The sequence below is a fragment of the Mustela putorius genome, unplaced genomic scaffold, assembly GCF_011764305.1.
Source record: "Mustela putorius furo isolate JIRA1106 unplaced genomic scaffold, ASM1176430v1.1 tig00000174_pilon_pilon_pilon, whole genome shotgun sequence".
NCBI classification, from domain to species: Eukaryota; Metazoa; Chordata; class Mammalia; order Carnivora; family Mustelidae; genus Mustela; species Mustela putorius.
The window spans coordinates 9,430,513-9,448,431 of NW_025421304.1; the positions used below are offsets into that span (position 1 = coordinate 9,430,513).

At 36.7% G+C, this 17,919-nt stretch overlaps 1 protein-coding gene across 1 annotated transcript in view; it reads right to left on the reverse strand.

The window, feature by feature from the left end:
• Positions 1-17,919, reverse strand: part of ITFG1 (integrin alpha FG-GAP repeat containing 1) — a 314,234-nt gene that overhangs the window by 208,518 nt on the left and 87,797 nt on the right. The window contains exon 7 of the mRNA XM_013052089.2: positions 4,383-4,444. Coding sequence (XP_012907543.2) covers positions 4,383-4,444 — 62 coding nt within the window. The remainder of the gene's footprint in view (positions 1-4,382; positions 4,445-17,919) is intronic.

Genomic DNA, 17,919 nt, shown 5'->3' on the forward strand with positions numbered 1-17,919 from the left:
TGACTCAAAGCTGGTTTATTGAAAAGATCAACCAAAACTGATAAACCCTTAGCCAGACTCATCCAAAAAGCAACCCACTCCTGAAAAATAGAGAACTCAAATAAACAAAATCAGAAATGAAAGAGGAGAAATAACAATGAATAGCACAGAAATACAAAGGGTTATAGGGAAATATTATGAAGAATTATATGCCAACAAATTGAACCTAGAAGAAATAGATAAATTCCTAGAAAACTGTAACATCCCAAATTTGAATCAGAAATAGAAATACTGACCAAACTGATTACCAGTAGTGAAATTTAAGAAGTTTTCAAAAAACTCCCAATAAACAAAAGTCCAGGATCAAATGGCTTCATAGGTGAATTCTACCAAACGTTAAAAGAAGAGTTACTACTACCTATTCAATAGCTCAAAATTAAAAAAAAAAAAAAAAAGAAGATGAAGGAAAGCCACTCAATTCATTCTATGAAGCCAGCATTACCCATAATAAAACCAAAGAAAGTACAAAAGATAAAAATTATAGGACAATAACTCTGATGAACAAAGATGCAAAAAAATCCTCTACAAAATATTAGCAAAATGAATCCAACACAACATAAAAAATCGTTCACCTTGATTAAGGGGATTTATTCCAGGGATGCAGAGGTGGTTCAATATATGCAAATCAATCAGTATGATATATCAAATTCACAAGAGAAAGGATAAAAACCATGTGGTCATATCATCAAATGCAGAAAGAGCATTTGAGAATTTACAATATCTATTCATGATAAAAACTCTAACCCAGTAGTTTTAGAGGAAACATACCTCAACATAATAAAGGCCATATATATGAAAAACCCTGGCTAATATCACATACAATGGTGAAACACTGAGCTTTTTCTCTAAGATCAGGAATAATAAAATATGTCCAGTAATTACTTTTATTCAACATAGTACTGGAAATCTTAGCCACAGCAGTAAGACAAGAAAAAGAAATAAAAGGCATCCACTGGTAAGGAAGAAGTAAAACTTTCACTATTTGCAGATGCCATGATTTTATATATATATACATATACATATATATATATACACAAACACACACACATACACACACACACACACACAAAGTGTACCATAAAACTACTAGAACTGATAAATGAAAACAGTAAAGTTACAGGATACAAAATTAATATACAGAAATCTTGCATTTCTATACTCTAATAATGAAATAGCAGCAGAAGTTAAGAAAACAATCCCATTTACAACTGCACAAAAAGCAATAAATACCAGGAATATACTTAACCAAGAGGGTAAGTAACCCATACTCTGAAAACTATAAAATGCTGGGGAAAGAAACTGATGATGACATAAACAAATGGAAAGATACTCCATGTTCATGGATTGGAAGAAAGAATATTGTCATAATGTCTATACTACCCAAAGAAATCTATCAAAATATAAAAAACATTTTACACAGAACTAGAACAAACTATCTTAAAATTTGTATGGAACCACAAAAGACTCCAAATAGCAAAAGCAATTTTGAGAAAGAAGAGGAAAGCTGGAGGTATCACAACTGCAGATTTCAAAATATAGTACAAAGCTATAGTAATCAAAACAGTATGACACTGGCAGAAAAATAGGCACATTGATCAATGGGACAGAATACAGCCCGAAATAGACTCACATGTATATGGTCAATCTATGAAAAAGGAGGAAAGAATACACAATGGGAAAAAGTCTCCTCAACAAATGGTACTACATAAACTGTGCAGCTACATGCAAAAAGAGTGAAACTGAACCACCTTCTTACACCATATAGAAAAATAAACCCAAAATAGATTAAGGACTTAAATGTGAGACCTGAAACCATAAGACTCCCGAAAAGAAAATAGGCAGTAATTGCCTTGACACTGACTGCACCAACAGTTTTCTAGGTATGTCTAGAGAAACAAGAGACAAAAGCAACATTAAACTACTGAGACTATACCAAAAGAAAAATCTTTGCACAGTAAAGGAAACCATCACCAAAACAAAAGGCAACCTTCTGAACAGGAGAAGGTCTTTGCAAATGATATTCAATAAGGGGTTAATATCCAAAATATATAAATAACTTACATAACTCAACACCAAAAACCCAGATAATTTGATTAAAAAATGGGCAAAGGGCCTGAAAAGACATTTTTCCAAAGACATAGATGGCCAACAGATACTTGGAAAGATGTTGAACATAACTAATCACCACAGAAATGAAAACTGCTATTAGATACCACTTCATATCTGTTAGAATGGCTTAAATCAAAAACATAAGAAATAAGTGTAACAAGTGTTGGCAAGGATGTGGAAAAAAGGAACCCTCTGTGTATTGACTGAAATGCAAATTGGTGGGGCCTCTGTGGAAAACAGCATGTAAGTTCCTCAAAATATTAAAAACTGAATTACCATATGATCCAAAGATTCCATTACTTTGTATCAACCCAAAGAAAACAAAAACACTAATTTGAAAAGATAGAAACACCCCTATGTTTATTGCAGTGTTATTTACAATAGCCAAGATATGGAAGCAACCAAGGATCCATTCATAGATAGATAAAGAAGATGTGGTATATATACACAATGGACTATTAATCAGCCATAAAAATGAATGAGATCTTGCCATTTGCAATACATGGATGACTCTAGGGGGTATAAGGTTAAGTGAAATAAATCAGAAAGCCAAATTTCATATGATTTTATTCATATGTGGATTTAAGAACAAAATGAACAAATACACACAAAGAAACAGAGACAAATAAAACAGCCTCTTAAATACAGAGAAGAAAATAGTATTTGCCAGAGGGGAGGTGGGTGTAGGGATGAGTGAAACAGATAAAGGTAATTAAGAGTACCGTTATCCTAAAAAAAAAGCACAGTTATCCTGATGAGTACTTAGTATTGTATAGAGCTGCTGATTCATGAATTCATGATACTGTATACCTGAAACTAAAATAACACTGCATGTTAATTATATTTAAATAAAAAAATAATAATCTAAGCTAGGGAAAAAGAAAATCAGCCTAGGCTGAGAGGACATCATACACTTAAAAGTACTTAATAATTTTATATACACCTTATATTTATATGTAATGAGATTTTTTTATCCTCCAGGTGGATAGGGATTAGTCAAAATGGTTGATTTTTCTTGGTACTGTTTCCAAGGTCACCTAAAAACAAAGGTCCCCCAGCAAGGGGAGATTTAATTTACAATAATTATTAAGTATATGACAATCATATTTCTATTATCAGTAAAACTAATATAATTACACTTTTAAAAAAGTAGACAAAAATAAATCTTTCTGGTTTGATTGTCTATCTCCCATTTCTCATATTAAAAAAAAAAAAAAAGGATAAAATTGTTTGCTGTAGAAGTCATACTTAAAAGCCCTAATCTTGTCTATACATAGCTTTTCCACTCAACTGAGTTTCTTTCTGTGAAAAAAATTTGAGTCATGACCAACATCACTGACTATACTTTAAGAGATGCCTGATAATGAATTTCCTTCCACAAACTGCATGATAAATTTTTGAGATCTGCTTATTTTTCATCTGTATTAAATAGATGGGATATCAAGAGATCTAAAATTAAAATTTGTTAAGTGTCTATTGTGTGCTTGGCACTTTGCACACATTATTTCATTTAATTTTCATAAACATACGAAGCACTCTTATTCCCATTTTGCACAGGAGGAACATGAGGTTTAAAACTTGACCTTTATTTGATCAATGTCAGTCAGTTGGCCAATTTGGCCTGTCCTCAACTCCTGTCCTCTACAATGCAGCCTGAAATTCAATTTTAAGATTTGGAGTGTTCTATTCTTCACTAATTAATATTTAATACAGTCTATGCCAAGCTAAAAGTAAAATAAAATAAAATCACATCAGTTTGGAGATCTTCAGTTTGCCATTAAAATATACTCCTTAATTCTGGTCAAGTTGGCAGTAAGTTTAGTGCATGTTGTTCTTATTTTCTTTATATAAGCCTGAAGGCAAGAAGGAAAAATTAGTCTTTTAAAAAGGGTTTTCTTCAATAAACCATCATGCTGACAAATTAAATGACAGTAACCTCTCTCAACAGCTGACAGCCTAGCAGGGGCCCTGTTAACATTCACATTAGGGCAGACTGATTGGTTTAATTGGCAGTCATGCCTAAAAACCTGCAGAGGAATTGATGCTGAATGAATCATTTCCTTTAGCAATATTCAGCAGTTTGAATGCAGCAATGCAACCAAAGGCTCTTAAAGTTGTTCTATTTATTGTTGAAACCAACCGACCAAGTGATTACTTTCATTTTATTTTCTAAAATTGTGTGCTTTTTACTGAAAGCCATCATTTAAAAATGTTTCAAAGAAAAGATTTCTTACCACATTTTCCCATATCTCAAACTGGAAGGTACTAGAGGCAGACAATGTCGTGAGGAATAAATCTAGAAGGAAAATAATAGAATGGTAAGTTTTGTTACTGATGTATATACATTTAAAACAGGAAGAAAAACAGTTATTAATAGAGTTGTACTTAAACATATTTTAAATTATTTTTAAGGAGCTTGATCCTGTCAAAGAAAAGAAAGCATATTATCCTGTACTAGTACAACTAAGGAAAATGTATTTAAAGGCAGCATTTGGTATTATTCCTTCAAAAGCATTCTTTATTTTTAAGAGCAGTTATGTATATTAACCTTTTTTATCTTATACATTTTTATTTTAAAGCACACTATATTTTAAACAAAATATTCAAATTAGAATCACATTGTGCTTTCTCACCTAAGAGCTATGCTTCCTTATGTATCTCATATATATGTATATATACATATATATACATATATGTATCTCATATATATGTATATATACATATATATACATATATATGTATATATATATTCAGATATATATATACATATATATATGGCTTAAGTGTTATTTTAAGTCACAGTATCATAGCATCCAAAATCTTTAGTACTTATGTTAAGTGAACAATAAATTGTATTTCAAATTCTGAATGGAAGAATTGTCTTCATGTAGTCCAACTAAAAAAATTTATTTTATTGGAAAGTGTAAGATTTTTAATAAAATTTGTTGAAAAATAATAGGTTGACAGTCAAATCTAACACCCTATTAATCCAAAGGCCAGGTGAAATGCAAATCTATTCTAGTAGTAGTATTTATTATATTTGCATAGTGGCAATTTTACTTAGCAAATACATAGTTTCAGAATGATGAGCTGACTCATAAGAATATTAAAATAACATTACTCTTTCATGCTTTAAAAAGTGGGAATTATTCAGAGTGATATGCAGACCATAACTATTTTAAAGAAAAGATTTTTTCTGTCCTATTAAATTTGTTTAAGAAAACTATCCTTCACATTTTAATGTGTTTTCTGTAGAGATTTCATATGAGTTTAATGAAGCTCATTTATGAAATAATTATAATAATAAGAATTTTCATAGAATCCCCAGAAAGCTAAGTAATTTCTTCTCTGTTACAATTAGTTGTAGTTAAACTCCTGATTCCAAGTAAGTGAAACTATTCTTTCTGTCAATATATCAGAAATCTCTTGATTTATTTTTACCACACTAAGGATGCTTTCCCTGTCTTTTTGAAGTCTTTTATGAAGATAATTTCTTTCTTTTTTTTTTTAACATTTTATTTATTTATTTGACAGACAGAGATCACAAGTAGGCAGAGAGGCAGGCAGAGAGAGGAGAGAGGAGGAAGCAGGCTCCCTGCTGAGCAGAGAGCCCAATGCGGGGCTCGAACCCAGGACCCTGAGATCATGACCTGAGCCCAAGGTAGAGGCTTTAATCCACTGAGCCACCCAGGAGCCCCTGAAGATAATTTCTTTACTCTGTACTTCCATGCTCATCTAGGAAAATTCCCAAACAATACCTGAGATTTGTGAGATGATGCACCTACAGCCAACATCCTCTCCTTTTCCCATATACCCTCCACATTGCTATTAGCATGATGAAAAAATAAAAGTGCAAATCTGATCTCATTCCTTCTCTTCCAGTATCTCTTCTTCCCATATGAGGAAGCCTACTTATCTAAGTTTCCATGCTCATTTCCTGCTACTCTATCACAAGAAACTGACTCTCTATAGTACCCTTTTATGTCACAGCTATCTGATGTCCCCACTGTCCCTGAGGCCCTTCCTCTCCCTAGGCATAGCTTTCCCTTCATTGTTATTCCACTATGGTATCTCAATTGGCATGATTACAAGATCCTATGATATTCCAGTTTCATATCTGTCTTTCCTGAGCTTCTTGAGGGGAAGAGTCATGCCTAATTGGTTTTTATATCTCTGTGGTTTCTATGTACTTGGAAATGTGTTTGAATAACTGTTTTACAACTAAATGATACCATACACACACACACACACACACACACACACACACGCCCCACATATATACACATATACATGTCTACAGACATATGCAAGTGTGTTTATGGGTATATATATGTATATATATATTGTATTTAGTTATATAAAATATACAGTGGTTCCTGAAAATTTGCTTGAACTATCTATAAATAGTTACTCTATTGCATCTTTAAAAGGTATCTTGGGAAAAGAAGGGTTTTATGTTAGAGCATTTCATTCAAAATATGTATGACTGATTATAGTGACTCCTGTCTTAGGAATGTTTTAAAAACTGTTAATTTTTATCTGAAAATATGAGCCTGGTAATGGGTATTATGGAGGGCAGGGATTGCATGGAGTACTGGGGGTTACATGCAAACAATGAATCATGGAACACTGTATCAAAAACTAATGATGCTTGGCATCAGGGAAATACAAATCAAAACCACAATGAGATACCACCTCACACCAATCACAATGGCTAAAATTAACAAGTCAGGAAATGACAGATGCTGGCGAGGATGCGGAGAAAGGGGAACCCTCCTACACTGTTGGTGGGAATGCAAGCTGGTGCAACTGCTCTGGAAAACAGCATGGAGGTTCCTCAGAAAGTTGAAAATAGAGCTACCCCATGACCCAGCAATTGCACTACTGGGTATTTACCCTAAAGATACAAATGTAGTGATCCGAAGGGGCACGTGCACCCGAATGTTTATAGCAGCAAGGTCCACAATAGCCAAACTATGGAAAGAACCTAGATGTCCATCAAAAGATGAATGGATCAAGAAGATGTGGTACATATACACAATGGAATACTATGCAGCCATCAAAAGAAATGAAATCTTGCCATTTGTGATGACATGGATGGAACTAGAGGGTATTGTGCTTAGTGAAATAAGTCAAGCAGAGAAAGACAACTATCATATTATCTCCCTGATATGAGGAAGTGGAGATGCAATGTGGGGGCTTTGGGGTGTAGGAAAAGAATAAATGAAACAAGATGGGATTTGGAGGGAGACAAACCATAAGTGACTCCTAATCTCACAAACAAACTGAGGATTGCTGGGAGGAGGGGGGCTGGGAAAGGCGGGTGGGGTTATGGACATTGGGGAGGCTATGTGCTATGGTGAGTGCTGTGAAGTGTGTAAACCTGGCGATTCACATACTTGTACCCCTGGGGATAAAAATACATTATATGTTTATACAAATAAAAAAAATTGATTAAAAAAAGTCTTTTAAAAAAAAGACTAATGATGTACTGTATGGTGACTAACATAACACAATTTAAAAAAAATTTAAAAAAAAAAGGAAAATGTGAGTAATCAGCATAAGAAAGTGATTAGGTATTAACAGCCATAGAGATTTCTAAGAATCACGTACAACCATGTCAGTGCAAGCTCTGAGCTATTTGACAGAAGTAAAGCGGATATTACACTATTATTACACAATACAGGTGAATTTGTTCAAACTGAAAACATTTACAGTGTTGAAATTCTGAACGTATTTGAGAAGACAGGAGGGGGCATCTTTCTGACAAGGGCTCACAGGCTCATTGCCTGATAAGCCAGTTAGCTTTGTAGGATTGGAAGAGCTCTTTTGTTACCACAAATGACCAAGCAGAGACAGTTAGAAGGGAGGGGTGGGTGGTTACCAGCAATCTATTACCCTTCATAAAAAACAACACAAAGTGTTTTTTTCTGATGGCACTGCACTAGTCTCAATACATTTGCATAAAAGGTGATAAATCATGAGCTTTCTGCTCTTCCATTCACAGTTTGAAAATTTAACAACTATAACCACGTTTGCTGATTCCATTTTCATAGCTTCATGAGCTATTATATTAAGATTTTGAAATACAGTAAATTTTGATGAGGGATTGGAAGTATCTTGTAAAATAGATTAAAAAAATTCATTTCACTATTCAATTATGCAAAAAAAGGTTATAGGAAAAATAAATGATTCATTTTGTAGAGAAATAGAGACAATTAATAATCAACAATTCAAGATGAAATCATGCCTCTGACTTTGAATGAAATGAGAATGAAATAAAGAAATGAAATTAAATAAGCTAGGAAAAAAGTCAATAAAGCAACCAACTTCTCACCTCCTACATGGGTAAGAGTAATTCATTCACATAATATAATGGAAGGAAATGTACCCAATGAAACTGTAACAGATGCTGTGACATGCCACCCAGATCCCTTCTGCATAAAAGACTTATTCTTTTGCTTACTGGAAATGCGGCTGGCAGACAGCCCTACGCAGTTGCCCTTTCTGGAACAGCTCTAGGTGAAAAGAATTGCTTTGCCAAAGGTTGCATCCCTTTCTACACTAGGCTGCATTCAATAACTGGTCAGTTCAGAGAAATAAAGTCTAGACCCCCACCACCATCACTCAGGAAAACTCTGCAGGGCCACACCACAAGGCATTCAGAAGACCAAGGTCTGGTGAGGTTTTTATTTGACACTAAATCATAGCCCAATTCTGCTTCCTTCCCATTTCCTCCAGTAGTACTGACTATAAGAGCACTCCCTAAAACTTCTTGCACACTAGTTTCTATTTCAAAGTCTACTTCTCAGAAAATGCAATCTACAACTGTTGATACCAGAAGTGACCTAAGAAAGCAAATACTAAGATTTTGAAGTTGGATCACCTCAAAAGAGACTGCTAATAAGGATTTTTTCACTGGGGTTAAAGAGTGAACAGATAGCCATACTATCTTTTACTAGTATTATTGGGATGGTATTTTGGTGGAAGGGAATACACTAGTGGGTGTGGTATTTCAAGCTTTTTGAGAAATATGAGATAAACACTGACTATAAAGACAGTGAAATTGGATGGCTATTGTTAAGCTTACCTGAAGAAACAGAGGAGAGACACAAATACTAAGCATGACTGACGAGAAAGTAAAAGCCATGTGTGAAACCAAGAGGGCCTCTTGAGTAGCATCTAAAGAGGTTCTCATCTCCTGTAGTAGGAGGGCAAAAATGAGCTGAAGACTAAGACCAGGATTTGTTTCAACCGATCCCCTAAAGTAAGCTAAATATCTACCAGAACACTCTGAACACCCATGAAATCAGCCTGAGATCTAAGATTATACACTTCTGGATCTCTACAGGGCGGAAGACATCAGTGGAGAGGTAACATGGAGAGGGAATACTGAGACTGATATCAGAGGATAAACTGAAGGGGAGGGAGCCACCAGAAGTGACCCATTGTAAAGTAATACTCCAATATTAAAGTGCCCTGTGGTTGGGGACCAGTATTAACTTGGAGACTTGTTAAAAGCACTCAAAAAGCACAAAAGATCTTAAAGGGCAACTGGTAGAATTGGGTGGCCATGGGCACAGGCCTAAATCCAGGGTCCCACGACAGTCACGACCGGTGATCACATCTATGCCAGAGAGAGCAGGGTGAGGCCTCTGTGGTCTCTGAGCCCACAGCATTCTGCACTTGCATCACTGCTGGGCTGGGTGCACTGCTGCTGGCTGGAGCCTGAGAGAGCCCGGTGTGAATCCCAGCCTGTGGTCTCTGGCCCGCAGCCTTCCAAGACCTATGCGATCCTGGGGTCTGAGCATACCCAGCCCATGCCTGAGAGAACTCGGTGCAGTCTCAGGTTGGGATATGTCGGCCTGCAGCCTTCCCCAACCTGTGCCTCCATGGGGTGTAGCACACTGGGCATGGGCATGGATTCCAGACAGCAGTCTGGCAATGGTATCCACCTGGGCTCAGACTCGCCTAGACCAATATCACTCACAGTTCTCATGGCACAGGAATGCAGAGACAACTGGGGGTCTTGGGCAACCACTGACCACTGAGAAGGTGGCCAAGGGGTGTGCAATGCCTGTGGGAGCCTGTGGTGTTCAGTGGAGTTTGCAGAGGGAGAGTCTGTGTATTCTGGACCACCCAGAAGAGAGCAGACTGAGGTTTCTCTATGAGGTGGAGGTCTCAGTGGAGTCAGCTTTCCATTAAATCCCAGAAAAGCCACAAAAAGTCACCAAAGAACAAAAGCCTGAAAAACAGGTTTCCAAAGAGCCAAGCCCCTTGATAAGGGGCAGGGCAAAGCAGCCCAAGCAAGAGTGACCGAAAAACAACAGGGGGAAAGCCAAAAGAATGAGAGGACAACCACCACAGTGTCCCCATAAAATTGTAAAACCCCAACACCAGGGGAAAACAATATATTAAGCTCCTGGTATTGCCCCCAAACCTGTATTTTTCACAAATACAAGTTTTCTTTCTTTTCTTTTTTTTTTTTAAATTCATTCTCACGATTCTTGTTCTTTTAATTTTTTTAACCTGCTTACCATTACAAATGAGGTTTAATACAATGTATTCCATAATAACATTTTAACTTGAACTTTTTTCATATATATCCCTGTTTCTTTTTCTTTTCTTTTTTTTCTTTAATACATATAGATATAAGCTTCAAGGTAGTCCTTTTCCCTCTTCAATACTATCCCTATCTATAAACCAGTTTTAATTTCCCTGTATCTCTGGAAAGTAGAGTCCTTTAACAAAGATAAAAAGACTCACCCAAGAAGAACTGAATTAACCTTCCATGCCCACATGGAGGGTTTATAACCATCTTCTCATCTTATTCTTCTGTTAGTGTTTCTGTGCATTTTTTTTTTTTTGTACTATATAAATCTTATTCTTGGGATTCATTTTGGCTTTTTTTTTTCTTGTATTTTACTTTTGTTGGTCTTTCTGTTTGTTCGTTTTCGTTTACATACCGTACAGATCTTACTTTCAGGGCTCATTCTAGCTGGGTTTTCTGGTTTTTTATTTTATTTTTTTCCTATTTTTCTCTCTCCCTTTTCTTTCCTTTTGGTTGTGACTTCCGATTGCTCTGAAACTTTCCAGGTGGATATTGCCTAGGTCGTGGTTGATATGTTCAGCTATACATCCCCTCAACCACTTCTCACCAAAATTACTAGAAGGAGGAACACCCAACAGAGGAAAAATTCAGACTGTGCCCTCTCCATCAGAACTATTGGATATGGACATCAATAGTATGTTGGAAAGGGAATTTAGGGTAACAATTATCCAGGCAATGGATAGGTTGGAGAAAACCATTAGTGACAACATAGAATTTCTAAGGACAGAAGTGAGAGCTGACCTGGCAGAAGTTAAAAATGATATCAGTGAGATCCAGTCCAATCTAAATACTCTAACAGCTAGGGTAACCAAGGCAGAAGATCGAATTAGTGATCTAGAAACACTAGGGAGGGGATGGGGGATGTATGAGCCTGGTGGTGGGCATTAAGGAGGGCATGTATTGTGTGGAGCACTGGGTGTGGTGCATAAACAATGAATCTTGGAATACTTAAAAAAAAAAAAAAAAAAAGGAATAGAAGATCTCCAAAGAAGGTTGAATTCTCAACCTAAGCTGGTCTGGTATGCTAAAGTCAGGGCCCTAGTTTGGAAAGAATGATACCTGACTCATGAATTAGGAACATCTGGGTGATGAACCTGAAGTCTTTAGCCCTCAGATTCACTTGAGTCCTCAAAGCTTGCATAAGTGGCCCAGTTTTCACTGTTATAGGCTGGTATTCACTCCTGTTTGAACATGATGTTTTCCCTAAAGGCTAGTGCTCTCTCTTGTTTAAAGATGAGGGAGAGGATTCTGCTCCCATTGGAAAACATGCTTCCAAGTTCCTATAGTTTGTCTCATATTCTCTCCTGGCTACTAGACCACAAAGTGGGGTTAAGTTACAAAATAATCTAGCCAGGGATGTGATGTACACATAAGGGAAAAAGGAACTATAGCCTGAATTAAGTCCAGGACCTAGCTAACATGTAGTGGCGGGGGCCAGGAGAATATGCATGAGACTATATTCTGAGATTGCTTGAACAAGATGGAGGCAGGGAGAATGAGGTGTAGGGTGGGGTAGAAAAAATACCTGGGGTTGGGGTCAAGGTTTTTACACTGGATACCTTACATGCTAGAAGAGGTAGCAATTCACTTTACAGGAGCAGACCACACACTGGATATGGGTTTATTCTTCCTGTCTTAAAAACTAATTTTTTAAAATGCTAACAGAAATACAGTATGATGATGGCTGAGATCACTGGTATTTACTTGAAGAAATAATCCTTAACAAAAGATCATGAGTTAGTGAAAAATTCAGGATATAAGCCCCAAACTCAATGAAATCCCTTTTCATTAAAATCTTATAACAAGTAAAAAAGTGAAACTATTCAATGCACATGCAGTTTCTTCCCCAGAAAATATAAGAGTAAGTGTTGAGTAAGTGTACACAAAAACATTAAATGGTATTGCTTCAATTATTTCCATTCATAGTTTGAAAGGATTAAGCTACTGCATTTTTAAATACTGCCAAGCGCTGCACAGCCTTCCCTTCAAGCGAAAAATCTTCTGGTTAAAGTTGGCATCAAAAGGAAGCCCACTTAGGAGTCTTAAAAACTAAAATTGGAAGTTCGACTACGCTAACTATACCACATTAGGAAAAATGCAAACAAGGCTTTATGATTGTGATCAAAGTTTAAAGTTAGATAGTAATGGGCACTTAACATCCTTTTGATATACTATGTAGGAAGGAAGAGGTTAAAAACTGTAATTTCCAGCACTGCATCCTTTCAGTGTGACATCTTGCTGTTTGAAAAAATATTTTGATGGAAGTTTTTAAAAAGTATTCATCATGTCATTTGGAGTTCCTGCATGAAGAAATTCTCCTTGAATGATGAAAGTCACTGTACTTCCAAGGGAGTAAATATTATGGTCCATTTGGAAAAACAGAGTTCATAAGACTTTTTCAGTATTTTATGGAAGCTTCAGGTATTTCCACAAAAAATGGTTCAAAGCAGTATCACAGTTTGTGCTGCTTTAATCTTGAGAACAGAGGACATGCCAAGCTCATGTTTACATCTGTACTATAGAACACCTACTCTATATCTGTTCTTTAGTACTGTCCAGTCTTTCTTAGGTCTGGTTATATTAGTGAAGATGAGCATAAGTATGTAGAATAAAAATATCTTCCCCCTGCTTCCATTTGTTCATAAAAAAGCACACTGAAGTCAACATGGCAGCTGAAATTGTGAAGACAAATGAGCTCTTCCCCTTCTCAGTGGCAGTTTAACTGCACTCTGGTTCAGAGGTCATCAACACACAGACTGTAAGGCATGAGGCTCCAACTTAAATAAGTTAATGGGTCCTGGTACAATGAAGATGATCAAACAATAAAAAGTTACAGAGCACAAAAACTGACCACGAATCTCAGGATGGATGAGATGGTAGGTAGTAGAGCTAGATGAAGCCACAAGATCTGATCACTGACTAATGAAGACATCAACTAATTAGCCTCAGGCAATTACTATTATGGAAATATGGTTTTTAAATATGAAAAATTATATTTTAAAAATACTGAAATCTAATTCAAAATATGTTAAGCAGGAAGGGCAAAAAACCAAAAACATTTCTGCAGAGGCTCCAGTTTTAGCCACAGGTACTAGATCGAAACATCTGATATACTACTGCTTTGCTTACATATCTGTGGGCAGAGAACCAACCCTATTTCTTATATTCCTATTTCAAATAATAGTCCCAAATCATATTCTGTACAAATGAATTAAATTTAATAACATATGAGGAATCTGTTTAAATGGATCTCCATTCACAAAGCAAAGTTTAAGGAAGAAGTATAAATTTCTAGGAATCATTTTTCAATTTCATTTTTTAAAGACTTTTAATTATTTATTTTAGAGATAGAGAGTGAGAACATAAGCAGGGGGAGGAACAAAGGGAGAGGGACAAGAAGACTCTGTGCTGAGTATAGAGCCCAATGCAGGGCTCGATCCCATGATCCTGAGATCATGACCTGAGCTGAAATCAAGAGTTGGACGCTCAACAGACTGAGCCACCCAGGTGCCCCTAGATTTCAGGTTTTAAGTTATACCCTTCTATCTAGACTTCCCCTTCCTTTCTTTTTCCTATCACGAAGCACTGGGCTCCAGCTGAAGATTCACTATACTTAGCAGAGAGCTCTGACTACCTCAAACATAAGAGACTATACACAAGGTACAGAGAGACTTAAGACATCATACTCTGGTCCACAGGCACACATTTTAAGACTGAAAGCCCTCAATCCTGGGTAAACAAGAAACAACTTCAACACGCACCTTCTCTCATCAGTCAAACCATTATCAGAAGTTCTTTTGTTGTAAGGGGAAAAAAGACTGGATTTATCTCAGATTGTGTAGGAATATGAGAATCTCAGGTGAAAACAATAAACTCTAAATAATAGGCTGCTGGCAGCAAATGATGAGGGGGGCCTAGTATGACCCTAAAATTGAATGTTTAAGGGAATTATAATTTCCATTTGATGAGGATTATTAACAAATAAAGAATGGATATATTTTACTTACATTTTTACTATAGGAAATTTATTTTCAGAACTTATATGAACTTTTAGAGAAATGTAATCAATCATCAAAATAAATTAATGATCTTCAAAGTCTTAGCAGTATTTTGAATTCTACTGTTTTATATTTATCTTTCAATTTAAGTCACATATTTCCTCTATTCCTAAGAGGTTAGAGTCTTAAAGAACCTTGGGGAATTTGCAGTTTTAATGTTTTTAACCTTGTAATGTTTTGATGGGTGAACAGGCATTATGATTCAAAATTCCAATATGAGAAGACACTTCATTTTCTATAAGAGTCTTCTATGTTCCAGAAGGTAAAGAATTCATTAGAGATGATAATATTTAATGATGGAAAGAACAGGAGAACAGGAACTTGGCATTAATCACTACTAAGATTTTCATATTTTCGATCAGCTCTCAGTAAGTAAATTTACTTGAATGAAGATTTTATAACACAAATTTTAGAACTGCATTTGCCCTGATGTTTTTTTCTCAGGGCAGTCAAGTCGGTCTGCCTCGATTTGGTTTATACAATAAGGTCACATCCATTTGGTTTTTACAATAAGGTCACCTATTTCCAGTAGATGCTTTCATTCCAAAATTCTGATCCTTTATTACCATGTCCCCTTATGTCTTACTTATAAATTTATAAAGATATTATACTTGCCATTTGTTCAAAAGCTACCTACATAGCACTAACATGGCATGTTGGATTTTTGAGTACTTATTTCCTTTGAATAAAAAGATTGCATGTCCAGGAAAACAACAGATGTTGGCAAGATTGCAGAGAAATGGGAACCCTCTTACACTGTTGGTGGAAACGCAAATTGGTGTAGTCTCTCTGGAAAACAGTATGGAGGTTCCTCAAAAGTTAAAAACAGAACTATTCTACAATCCAGCAACTGCGCTACTAGATATTTGCTCAAAGGATACAAACATACTGATTTGAAGGGGCACATGCACCCTGATGTTTATAGAACATTATCAACAATAGCCAAACTACGGAGAGAGCCTAGATGTCCATAGACTAAGGAATGGAAAATGAAGTTGTGATATCTATCTATCTATCTATCTATGCATCTATATCTGAACACACACACATCATATATATGCAATGGAATATTACTCAGTCATTAAAAAAGAATGAAATCTTGTCATTTGCAATGATATTGATAGAACTATAGTATATTGCACTAAGCAAAATAAGTCAGAAAAATATTATATGGTTTCACTCATATTTAATTCAAGAAACAAAACAGATGAACCATATGGGGGAAAAGAGAGGTAAACCAAAGACAACAAACTGAGGGTTACTGGAAGGAAGTGAGTGGGTCATGGGTTAAATGGGTGGTGGGTATTAAGGAAGGTACTTGTTGAGACAGCAATGGGTGTTGTATGTAAGTGATCAATCATTAAATTCTACTCCTGAAACCAGTATTATATTGTATGTTAATTAAGTGAAATACCTATTTCTTCATTTATTTGTTTATATTAAATATTTTATCTATTTATTTGTCAGAGAGAGAGAGAGAGAACAAGCAGGAGAAATGGCAGGCAGGGGCAGAAACAGGCTCCCTGCTGAGCAAGGAGCCTGATGTGGATTCAATCCCAGGACCCTGGGATCATGAACTGAGCCAAAGGCAGACACTTAACCAACTGAGCCACCAGGCATCCCATTAACTTAGTGGAATTTAAATAAAAACTTAAAAACAACAAAAAAAGAGCAACCCTTATGTATAGACTTATGAGTAAAGCAGAAATTTAAAAAAAAATAGCAGAAATAAAAAAAGTCAGTCTCCACTGATGTTAAAGGACTGTTAAAGGGCTTTAACTGTATCTTTTATGCATTTCTGTCTCCTGAGTTGTTTCATTTTTAAGAGAATTCTTAATTTTCCAACATGATGGGCTCATACTCAGGGGATTTGGGTTAGAGAAGGAACCTTAGTTTTGCTCACAAAAATAGTGGCTAGACATTTAAAACCAAATTCAACTTGACAGTAATTTATTTCTCAAGTGGCATGACTCAATCAAGGTAATGAATGCTCTAAAATTTATGAGTAGCACCTGTTGGTATCTCTGACCATGGCTACATCAGAGCAAACTGCAAATGCAATACATATGGTCAGAAAAGCTTAGTAGATTATTCCTTTTGTAAATCCACAGGCAGGACAGTTTAGCATACAAAATGAGTTATCCTTTTTTTTTTTTTTTTAAAGATTTTATTTATTTATTTGTCAGAGAGAGAGAGAGAGAGTGAGCGAGCACAGGCAGAGTGGCAGGCAGAGTCAGAGGGAGAGGCAGGCCCCCTGCGGGGCAAGGAGCCCGATGTGGGACTCGATCCCAGGATACTGGGACCATGACCTGAGCCGAAGGCAGCTGCTCAACCAACTGAGCCACCCAGGCGTCCCACAAAATGAGTTATTTAAAATGATTTAAACTCAAAGGAGGGGAAAGATGGCAGAGAAGTAGGAGACCCTGTTTCAATTGGTCCCCTAAAGTGATCTAAATATCTACCAGAATACTCTGAACACCCATGAAAGCAGCCTGAGATGTAGGATTATAAACTTCTGGATCTCTACGGGGCAGAAGACACCAGTGGAGAGGTAAAGCAGAGTGAAACTTGGACTGATACGGGAGGATAAACAAAGGGGGAGGGAGCCACCAGAAGCGACCCACTGGAAAGTAATACCCCAATACAAAAGTGCCCTGTGACTGGGGACCAGCATTAACTTGCAGACTGGTTAAAAGCACTCAAAAAGAGCAAAAGATCTTAAGGGGCAACTGATGGAATTGGGCGGTCCCAGGCACAGACCTTAGCCCACAGACTGAGGATGGCCACCACCCAGCAACCATGCATGCCAGAGAGACTGTGGCGGAACCTTGAGTTCCTGGTCCCTCAGCTTCTAGGGTTGTGGGGCTTGCACCACCATGTGGCTGAGCGCACTCCTGCCCCCTCATGACAGAGTCTGGTGGTCGCTTTCTAGAACCACATCCTTTTGCGCTCTGCCTGTACTTCATTACCGGGTCTGAACTATACCTCCACATGCACCAGAGAGAGCTCTGTGTGGGCGCCAGCTGGCGGTCTCTATGACTGGCAGAAGGTCTGGACGCTCACAGCTGGTGCCTGAAGGAACTTAGCACATTTTCTAGCCGG